We start from the raw sequence: 11,969 nt of genomic DNA on the forward strand, positions 1-11,969 counted from the left end.
CTTCTCAAGAACCACTGAACCGATCGATTTCAAATGCAGCTAGAAGGTCAGGAGTTCTTTAAAGTTTGCGAAAATGGTTCACTTCCGGTCAAAATTCTGGAAGCTCGCCATTGGTCGAATTTGTGACGTCACAAAAAGTTCTCAAAGTTCAATTGTTCTGAACGTATTCTGATGTATCTTGAGCTGCTGATTCTGAATCTGGTTGTATTTTTTCCATATCTGTGTAACTTTTTGAGATATTAGCAAAAAACTCAAAAAACTTACGTAAGTTCAATGACCTGTAACTCGAGAACTATGGCAGCTAGAAATGTGCAACCTGCACCAAATTGTAGCCCAAGACATGCTCTTTCGAGCATTTGTCAACGAATTTGAGCTACGATCAATAGTTTTTTCGCTACAAGCGTTTAAATCACAACACCATTTTTTGTTTAGAAAAAGATGGGAATCCCATTGCTTTAACATGGAGTTAGAAGGGGACTGGACTGGGTTTGTAGTATTTGACCTGATGTTTTCAACTACACTGTCCGTGATCTCACGAAACGGTTGTAGGATGACATTGATTCCAGTTCCCATCAAACTCCAGTACTCTATTAGCTGGCGTAGAGATCTAACTACAACAGCAAACGACGTAGACCTGTAAAAGTTAGCTTTGTTTTGCGCAGACCTCGTCCTCTTTACTATACGTTAAACAGGCCAGGGTGATTGACAGATATGGACATGCGCCGTGGTCCAATTGCTGACTTTCTAACGATGGCCGAGCTATCAGTGGAGCAGTGAGTCTGTGCATGGCAGGTCGTGGATTGAGATGTGAATGTACAAACTTGCTGTTACACTGGTCGTGTTTTTGCGTTATTTCTTACAAATAGCGGGCTAAGTCTGCCAAGGAACGACCGTTTTTCACTGGGCATAGCGTAGCATCATTAAGGTCGCCAATCTATTCGAGGGAATGCAAATGACTGGCCGACTGCCTCAGTGACAAACGGTGTAAGGTCGCATGGAAACATTGAAAGCCGTGTATGTGAAACATGTGTCCTTCGAACACAGAACATGAAGGGGAAAACGTCATCGATCCGATCCGGGATCCCGGCCTAGGATCTGCTATTCGCAGATCCATTCTAGTTTGTTATTGTTATTGTTTTGTTTTTTTTTAATTTTTAGATCCGAGTCAGTATATTACATGCATTTCTTTGTCATCCTTTGACAGTTGTTTTATTGAAAGTTGGTGCACATCTGTATTATGATAATGTACACACATGATGTATACATGTATAAGTTTGAAGAAGACTTTTTTGTCAAGTTATAGTGTCAAAAAGCCCACTGTGTTTTTACCTGAGATTTGTGGTCTGGGAAGTTCTCTGCCATATAAATTCTATGCATACTTATGATCTACATTTATTTCAGAAAGCATTTTCTACTGTAGAGCATTCAATATTTTTACACATTACCATTATTTCTAGACATTTACATGAATTATAAAAAATTTATGTGAAACAAGCAGATGCATGTATATAAGCCATTTTTAGGCTGAAAGTTGCAAGTACAATATTGGTGATTTTCTATTTATGCTGAGCATATTGTTATACTTTCACCATAATTTTTATTAAAAAAGGTAATAGATATTGTCACCAATGTTTACTGTCATGGAACTTTTAAATCATTTTTTGTCCTGTTCTGCTCTAAATTCTGAGGCTTTATAGTCTGATAATCCTGATGTCTCTTCCAACAAAAGATAGAAGAATTTATTTATTTATTTGATCGGTGTTTTAAGCCGTACTCAAGAATATTTCACTTATACGACGGCGGCCAGCATTATGGTGGGTGGAAACCAGGTACAGCGCAGGGGAAACCCACGACCATCTGCAGGTTGCTGACAGACCTTCAGAGTTAATGAAAGCAGCAGTCGTAATGGGTAAGGAATGTAATGAATTTTATTAGCTCACCTTACAAAGTAAGGAGAGGTATTGTGATGGGGATAAGATGCTATTGGTGTCCAGTTTGGGTAAAGTTTTAGGCCAATCAAAGGGTTGCAGTGCCCACCCATAGTACACAGATAGCCAATCATTGGTAGCAATTTGCATATAAAAGACCAAGGAAGTCTTTTTACCTCATAGCTCAACATTTTGCTCAGCTATTCACAGGGTTGCAATTGCCTCCCACAGTACGTGGGTTGCCAAATGCAGTTAGCGCTTTGCATATCTAATACTTCTGTGGTAAATTTGTGCACTAACTCCCCACAGTGTCTGTTACCACCACAATGATTTTCAACTCCATAGCATATGAAGTCACTGCTGTGCAATCTTTAACACATACGATAAACAGTCATAGTTTTAACTGTATTATAAGTTTGGTCTTTCTTGTTGATTAATAGCAAGATCTTAGCACCACATAATTCATTCTACTTTTTGGGGTTTAGAGATCAATATTTGAATGTATCACATGGCTTGAACATTATGTTGTCAGGCGAGCTACCAGTATTCTCTGAATGCCTTGTTATTTACATAAAGGTGCAATATCAGGATTTATTAATGCATAAAAGTAATATTTCACAATTGGATATCACTTTTGTTTCTACAGTTTGATATTACATACCCAGACGCAATGACATCAGACAAGAAACATTTTGTTCAACGACGTTTCAGTTCTAGCTCAGCAGGATGATACCAGTTTAGTCAACTTTAACATTCCAACTTTTAACATTCGTGTCATGCAACCAGACTCACTGTCAATCAAGACGTCCTGCACGATGTCATGCTATATACATAAAGTCCATGAAGGCCTACAGCTAAGAACATTGTTTAAACTTGTTCAAATACAGAAAATCAAGATAACACAACATAAATGAATACGCGTCTCGTGGGTTATCATTTTCACATTGCACTCTGAAAATATTTTTGCAATGCAACCTTCATTGGGAAATATCTATATCTTTCCCAGTTCTTTGCAGTTAAGGTGGTGGTTTTAGCCCTGTAAATGGTCTTTGGAGGCCTAACTCTAAGAGACATTATTTTAGGGTGGACATTTTTGGATTTATCGAATTGCTCAAGAATTTTTTACTTGCGTAACAGGGGTCAAAGTTTACTATTAATGGAATCCAGAACGCCTAGGAAATAGATAACATCCTTCCATCATCTTTAAAGTTTTGCCAGCAATGCACTAACAATAAACCTATTTGAAACCGACATCCCATAAAATGAAAACGAAAATTATACTTCACATGTAAAATATGTGTATTTTATTACATGCCATTCAAATCTTCACACATATTGTACGCATGTACTGGAAATGTCAACAATGTCATACATTGTGTAGTATAGCACTAAAGGGTTTGATTGCCCCTGGCAAGTTGACACCTTGTTACGGTTGCAGGTGAAGTCATTAAATGCCACTCTACTAACTGAAATAATACTGTATCACTAAGAGTTATCAACTCATCTTTTCACCAGGTAAACAACAAACCACAACTTAACTGCCCTCCACAAAATCATCTGAATATCCCTATCATCTGTATTACATGGAACAATGACATCCTAGATATATTATAAACCAAATAAAGAATTCAGATTTGGTACAACTTCATGTGATATTAAGGTAATGACCATGAACTTTGAAACAAGCATGCAGCCCTGCAGGTACAGAGCTTTGAGCTGCCCCACTGATACCAGGTGTATATTATAGGAATTCAGAACTAACTAACACCAGGTTCATGCATTTACCGTAGTATATGTAGTTCGAAGCAGTTGTAAACTGCACCTGGTGCAATTTCTGTGAAAAGATACAGTGAAGAGATATGTCACCATGGTAAATGCGCTTAACACAGCACTGGGATAGCTGCATAGAACTGACCCCTGAGTTGTGATTAACACCAGGTGCATAGTTCAGTTATTATACTCTTTTAACACCAGTTATCTCTAACAACAGGTTCATACATATACTGTAGTACATGTAGTTCAGAGTTGTGATTAACACCAGGTTCATAGTTCAGTTATTATACTCTTTTAACACCAGTTATCACTAACAACAGGTTCATACATGTACTGTAGTACATGTAGTTCAGAGTTGTGATTAACAGCAGGTGCATAGTTCAGTTATTATACTCTTTTAACACCAGTTATCACTAACAAACAGGTTCATACATGTACTGTAGTACATGTAGTTCAGAGTTGTGATTAACAGCAGGTGCATAGTTCAGTTATTATACTCTTTTAACACCAGTTATCACTAACAACAGGTTCATACATGTACTGTAGTACATGTAGTTCAGAGTTGTGATTAACAGCAGGTGCATAGTTCAGTATTATACTCTTTTAACACCAGTTATCACTAACAACAGGTTCATACATGTACTGTAGTACATGTAGTTCAGAGTTGTGATTAACACCAGGTGCATAGTTCAGTTATTATACTCTTTTAACACCAGTTATCACTAACAACAGGTTCATACATGTACTGTAGTATACGTAGTTCAGAGTTGTGATTAACACTACTGTATAGTTTATTAGTAATAACAGTTTCATATAATATGTAGTTCAGAGTTTTGACTAAAAAACAGGTTCATACTTGTGTCAGATTCCAAATATACCAACACCTGTTCCATAGTTCAGATTTACATGTATTACACTGGTAACCTGCTATAACGCCGGGTTTGGTACCGACGCCATGTTGGCAGTAGGGTGAGTTTGGCGGTACAATGAGGATCTGCAAGTTATACACAATCACTCACTAATACATGCACATCTGATTCCTTAATTATTTTATAACATCTCCTCATGCTTTTTCATGACAAAAGAGATATCAGATATGACCATTGGGACAGAGAGCACAGCCTTGAACGAGGTGTTTGGAGACTATCTACAAATTCAGAATCTCAAACTGTAAAGCTGGTGAAAATCAGATGCCAGAGGGAACTACAGTTATAGCTGAATATACATTTTTTCAGCTTGGAAATAAAGTCACTTTAATCAATTGAATCGATCATTCCATTGCAACAGTCATCTGACTAGCAGTGAGAAGCTTTTATTATCTCTAAATTTAAAGAGTGCTTTCATTACGGGTTGGAAAACTTTGTTACAAAGTGCACATCTGTTCAATCAGTTTAAAAACCAAATGCTGCATGAGAGAAAAAATAAATAAATAAAACAGATCGATAACAGAAGTTAACAAGTTCTGTATAAATCAAGTGCCATGATTTGTGACACTGGTGGCACATCGTTGGAGGAAGAGCGAGGACAAAACTGATTGTTTTAATACATTTTCTCCAGAAAAAAGCATGGCGGATGGCATCAAGTGAGGGTGGCGATAGTTTATGGAAAAAAAACATTAGGGATTTTTGTACCAGGCCCTTATGCTGGCGATAAGTGAGAGTGGCGTTATAAAGGGAGGGGGGGGGGGGGGGCGTTATAGCAAGGTTTGATTGTACTAACAAAAAGAGTTATTACTGACATCATTCTGTTCTGTCAATACTAAAAACACTGTATCATGTGGAAATTGTCTCCCTTGGAACTACATTGGATGTAAATCTGGCATCACATGGACAATTTCCACTTTCAAATTGTTCTCTGGCAAGAATTCAAATCCAGGCTGATAGTCCTTTCATTATTGCAGTGGATGTCCGATATCACATAGTCCCGGCGCATATCCCTATAAACATTCCCCCAGAAGACAAGATACACTGTAGATACATACAGCACTCCCTATAAACAAGTCTTTTACACTTATACAGAACTAATGCTACCGAAACCAAGGTGGTATGCTGAGTTTGTCCCATTGCTTAGCCTGTATCGCTTTTTCCTTTTCCCTTTCTTTCTTCAAATCATCACTTTCTTTTTCACTTTTTGTATTTGCCCCACCAAATATGTCCGGAAATGTAAACTCAACCCCTGGTGCCTGAAAAGAAAAATTTTGGATAGTGTTAGGTTTGGCTTTTGTGAAGTTTGCATATGTTAAGAGACACATTCCAAGTGGTAAGAGAAAGCAATTAAACAACTTACAACTTCTCAACAACTTTAGTGTTTCAATGATGTCTCTGAAACTAAGGAGTTTAATAAGGTTTTCTAACTGGCTTGATATAGGTGCAAGATTCAACATTGAAATGCAACTCGACTTAAAGTGGTGTTAGGTTTGCATGAAAAGGAAACGGAGTGACTAGTCTTTTTTTTTTTCTGTGGGCAGATTTATTCTACACAAAGCTCCTGACTTGAGAAAGATCAAAGGATTTTGGTCACAATGTCTTTTTCTGTCAACACTGGAATGTCATTCATAAGTGCGAGAGCGTAGTAATATCTGATTCTTTCTGTGATTACAATGGCACAACTAGCTCCGTACAAGGTAGACATGTTGCATCACAAAGAGAACTTTAAGCACTTAAAAGGCCCAATACCAACTTTGATCCAAATTTACATGAACACAATACGGGGGCCTCCATGGCTCAGTCGGTTAGGGTGCTAGCGCAGCGTAACGACCTAGGAGCCTCTCACCAATGCAGTAGCAGTGAGTTCAAGTCCAGCTCATGCTGGCTTCCTCTCCCACTGTAAGTGGGAAGGTCTTCCAGCAACCTTCGGATGGTCGTGGGTTTCAATCAAATAAATAAATAAATAAACATGAACACAATAATAAAACCTAACATCCCACTATCAATAAGGCATTTCTTGGACGTATAAAAGGCTGAAGAGTCAGATTCTTTTTAAGGACGTAAGTCTAAATAAGCAGATCTATACAGCATTTCTTGGAAGCATAAATGCAGCAAACTCACCAAGAAAACATAGGCCATCTTATAATCATCTTCTCGGGCCATGACGTGACCTCTTCCTGGGTGTTTGATGTCTTCTCCTACAACACCAATGAAAAAGCTTCATATTTCATATTTCAGCTTCATATAAAAATGAGATATTTCAAAGAAAGCAAACACACATACACTATAATTATCAGCTCTTTATTTCATGTTAATTAAGAATATTTCATAGTCTCTGCCTCAGGGGTGTTCAAACTTGTAACTTTCCTTATTCTTGTTCTAGATCACCCCAATGACAGGAGACTCGTTTTTTGTGCTATCAGTGATATATCAACATGCAATAACTATACTTCTCTTTTTCTTTGTCCTTACAAACAGGAATCATCCTCAACAATATCAGTGAGAAGAGCAAATTTAAAACACCATGTTTGGGACACTTTCAGCAAGAAGTGTTTTGAAAGTTTCACTATAATACCATCATAAAAGTATTACATAATGACCTATTTTTTTTGTGTACATTTTGTACATTTCCAATTTTCATATAATATTTATATAATACATCTTAATGGTATAGTCCAAGTAGCCTCTTATCCACTCTTCAGCTATGTGCCAACCAAGGACATGCAGAAAATACATGAAAGTAACAGGAATGCTTTCAAACCCGTCAATTGAGTGAACCTTGGCCTAATATAAGAGTAAAAGTTATTTATGTATTTATTTGATTGGTGTTTTACGCCTTACTCAAGAATATTTCACTTATACGATGGAGGCCAGCATTATTGTAGGAGGAAGTCGGGCAGAGCCAGTGTGAGCTGGGTAAAAGTTAGAACTAGTGTGGATAAAGAAACAGAGCAGCAAAATTACATGAAGTAGTGGATGTACTTCCTACAAGCAGACCCAGAAGCCTCTCACCAATGCGGTCGCTGTGAGTTCAAGACCAGCTCATGCTGGCTTCCTCTCCGGCCGTACGTGGGAAGGTCCGCCAGCAACCTGCGGATAATTGTGGGTTCCCCCCAGGCTGTGCCCGGTCACCACCCACCATAATGCTGGCCGCCGTCCTATAAGTGAAATATTCTTGAGTACGGCATACACCAATCAAATAAATCCTACAAGCACTGACCGCTGCCCTGCAAACAGACATCAAGTCCTTCATCAGACATACCTGGGCGCAGCTCTGTTTTGACATAGATGACCGGAACATGATAAATCTTCTCCAAATAGTTCTTAATATCTAGTTTTGTCATCCTGAAATAAAATTGAGTAAGAGATGAAATAAAAATAAATAAATACCATAACTGAATATGTAGGAATGAATACTCTGAGCCATCCAGATAGAGTACACTAAACAAAAGCACTGAGACTGTTCCACCGGATATATACTTAGACAATTTCTTACGTTGCGACACTCAGTAAAGGCTTTCACCCTATTCTCTGTTGAAGACACTTTGGTGAGTGTTGCAACATAAGAAATTCTTTAAATGTACATCCTATTGACCAGTCTTTTGTTTAAAATGACTGAATACTGTATAAAGTCTGACATTAGCCAGTGGTGATCTTACAAAAATGAACATACATGAGTGTACAACCTGGGTCAGCTTGATACATATAAAGTGGAGGAAACCTCTGAAGTATGGCCCAGGGGAAACCTCCATCACACCCTGAACACCTGGAAAACATATGTAACGTGACAAACAAGTCCACTGACAAAGAATGTCAATAGATGGTTTCATGTCAGTTGAAAACTGGAACACTGACTGATATCAAGTGACTAGGTCAATGTTATTAAAATTTCACTGCACATAAACCAGCAGGCTGATCCAGAAAACAAGGTCATCCTTAAAAAATTCTTTGCTGGGCATAGCCTTATCTGTGGGTATCAGAACATATAGGATTCTTTAGCAGGAAACAATTTTTTTTGTTTTTTGCTAATGAAAATGTTAGAAATTTTAAACAAATAAACCCTGAAAGAAATATGAAGAAACTGAAAACCTCTATCGAAAACCCTCATAAAGCTTTTCTTGGAGAGCTGATTGGGTTACGCCCATATACTATGTAATTTCGAATAACGAGATGAATAATTTTGTAATTTTAAGTATTACCACCTTCTGTTTATTACAACAAACATGTAGCACTCAATCTAATTCAAGGAGAATTCAATACACCAAGGATTCCAAACCACTTTTAGCAAAAAATACCAAATGTTATCTACAGATATTTATTTATATTTTTACTAGCTCCAATCCCTTTTTCCAGCTGTTGTAAATGTGAAACACTCTGGAGTATGGCACTGAAAGTCAATCAAATTAATGCATAAACATAAACAAACACGGCTTGCCCTTGTTCACCATCATACATAACGTTGCAAAATATTTTCATATGGTTTAGATTTGTACACATGATTTAGGGCAATTGATTTATAACAATGACATACTGTGGATGAACAATGAAGCTGAGACGATCAGGAGGAAAGTCTTTCTCTGGTTTCACCATCTTCATCCAGAACTGTGGGAGAAAGATTCTCAATTGTGGGTTTCCTTTCTGATATAAAGGATAACGTGGGATTTTCTTCTGCCATAATGGTCTACAAATTAAAAGTTCAATTAATTATTTATCTTATATTTGATTGGTGCTATTTACGCCATAGTCAAGAATATTTCATTATTACGTCGCCTGGCACACCCGTAGAAACCCGTGACCATCTACAGGTTGCTGCCAGACCTTCCCACATACAACCCAGGAGAAAGTCAGGTGAACATGAGCTGGACTTGAGCTACCTCATTAGCAAAAAGGTTCCCAAGTCACACACTGCTCACTCAACCACGTAGGACTAGAGCTCTTAATTATCAAACACACACATGACGAGCAAATTTACCCAGTAGGTTTTAAATTCTTGAGATTTAGATGCTTTACTTCCCATACAACTTGTAGCCAACAAACTACAAGTTTGATATCACATCGTGAACTATTCTCCGATTGAATCTCAAATACTTTATTGTTACTACACAAATCTCACCTAAAAACTACATTACATTCACTGCCGTTGACAGCCATTTTAAAAAGTAATGTGACATACATGTGGTTTCTGAAATGTAACTGAGCTCTATGATATTTAAAATTACTGTATGTAAGAACAACTTCAATCTTCAAAATTCATCTGAGGACAGAAAAAGGGATTTGTTTTTCCAGCGCAGGAATGTGCAGGGGTGTCACAATATGCTGACTTGGTTGAGATCACTTCCACTGAGCTTACTTTCGGAAATCTGCGGCAATTTTTAGGAGGAACAGGGATACACAATGTTACCTCTGTGATACTTCACCAACACAGTATAAAGAGAGGTGTTGAAATAGCCACCTATTTCATGGCTATCATGGGTGTGGTCTAGCTAGCATGTTATTTTACAATTCTGACCTTCATCGCTACCTCAATGGATATGAGAGGGGTCAGCAACACGTCACTGGTATGATAGGGGTCAGCAACACGTCACTGGTATGAGAGGGGTTAGCAACACTTCACTGGTATGAGAGGGGTCAGCAAGACATCACTAATATGAGAGGGGTCAGCAAGACATCACAGGTATGAGAGGGGTCAGCAAGACATCACTGGTATGAGAGGGGTCAGCAACACGTCACTGGTATGAGAGGGGTCAGCAACACTTCACTGGTATGAGAGGGGTCAGCAAGACGTCACTGGTATGAGAGGGGTCAGCAACACATCACTAATATGAGAGGGGTCAGCAACACATCACTAATATGAGAGGGGTCAGCAACACATCACTGGTATGAGAGGGGTCAGCAACACGTCACTGGTATGAGAGGGGTCAGCAACACATCACTGGTATGAGAGGGGTCAGCAACACGTCACTGGTATGAGAGGGGTCAGCAAGATGTCACTAATATGAGAGGGGTCAGCAACACATCACAGGTATGAGAGGGGTCAGTAACACATCACTGGTATGAGAGGGGTCAGCAACACTTCACTGGTATGAGAGGGGTCAGCAACACGTCACTGGTATGAGAGGGGTCAGCAACACATCACTGGTATGAAAGGGGTCAGCAACACGTCACTGATATGAGAGAGGTCAGCAACACTTCACTGGTATGAGAGGGGTCAGCAACACTTCACTGGTATGAGAGGGGTCAGCAAGACGTCACTGGTATGAGAGGGGTCAGCAACACATCACTGGTATGAAAGGGGTCAGCAACACGTCACTGATATGTGAGGGTCAGCAACACGTCGCTGGTATGAAAGGGGTCAGCAACACGTCACTGGTATGAGAGGGGTCAGCAACACTTCACTGGTATGAGAGGGGTCAGCAACACCTCACTGGTATGAAAGGGGTCAGCAACACATCACTGGTATGAGAGGGGTCAGCAACACTTCACTGGTATGAGAGGGGTCAGCAAGATGTCACTGGTATGAGAGGGGTCAGCAAGACGTCACTGGTATGAGAGGGGTCAGCAACACATCACTGATATGAGAGGGGTCAGTAACACATCAATTTTCTTGATAAATGCTGATTAAATAGTTCTGCAGGATGACACAAGTGATGAGGCTAATCCTAAACAAGCCTACGTGATGTAAAGCGAAAACTAGGGAGCGACGCATGCGCTGTAAGGAGTATGGTGCCCTAGACGGATGCACAAGACTTGTTTCGCTTGTTCTTGTCTATGCCATTGCCTTACAATATAATGCCATGTAATTAGAAAGGATTTAATTATAATCTTGTTATGGTCTGTATAGGCCTATTCCACGTGTTCAGAAAATTATTTTGATGGGTTGGTAGTTGTGCTGTGTAAAATAGGGACACAGATCCAAAACAGACAGAGTCAAATACAGACAGGCACATTTTCTGACAAATGCCACAACAGGATACCCTAAATTTAGCATGGACTCCAGTCGCCAATACCCTTACTGCCTAAAATAATAAACATCTACATAGAAAGCCGTGGCCCCAAAGAGGGTCTAGTTTTCGTCAGCTGTGGATTTTACTTTTTAAGTTGTTCACACAAGTAAAAAACCTGTGGCAAAGTCATACATTGCGCGTTGTTTACTGTCGTATATGCTCGCTACTTACATCAGCGACCTGAGGTGTTTTATTTGGCTGCTTCTGGAAAAAGACATATTTGCACTGACTGATCCGTATCTGTGACGTTAGACTGGCCAACCTGCTAAATGGAGAATGAGACAATTTGATTGGCTTCCCCACAGCAGATGTGACGTCAACAAGGAAGTGCTCTGTGT

General features: G+C 39.1%; 1 protein-coding gene across 1 annotated transcript; it reads right to left on the bottom strand.

Annotated features, from left to right (window-relative positions):
• Window positions 1-2,854: 2,854 nt before the first annotated feature.
• LOC135470802 (large ribosomal subunit protein uL23m-like) lies at window positions 2,855-11,900 on the bottom strand. The gene is made up of 5 exons (XM_064749848.1): window positions 11,803-11,900; window positions 9,159-9,308; window positions 7,890-7,972; window positions 6,749-6,825; window positions 2,855-5,883 (listed from the first exon to the last, which is right to left on the bottom strand). Exons 1-5 carry the CDS (start codon window positions 11,847-11,849, stop codon window positions 5,728-5,730), a joined length of 513 nt encoding a protein of 170 aa, XP_064605918.1. The 5' UTR covers window positions 11,850-11,900; the 3' UTR covers window positions 2,855-5,727.
• Window positions 11,901-11,969: the final 69 nt, after the last annotated feature.

This window comes from Liolophura sinensis, chromosome 1 (genome assembly GCF_032854445.1).
Source record: "Liolophura sinensis isolate JHLJ2023 chromosome 1, CUHK_Ljap_v2, whole genome shotgun sequence".
NCBI classification, from domain to species: domain Eukaryota; kingdom Metazoa; phylum Mollusca; class Polyplacophora; order Chitonida; family Chitonidae; genus Liolophura; species Liolophura sinensis.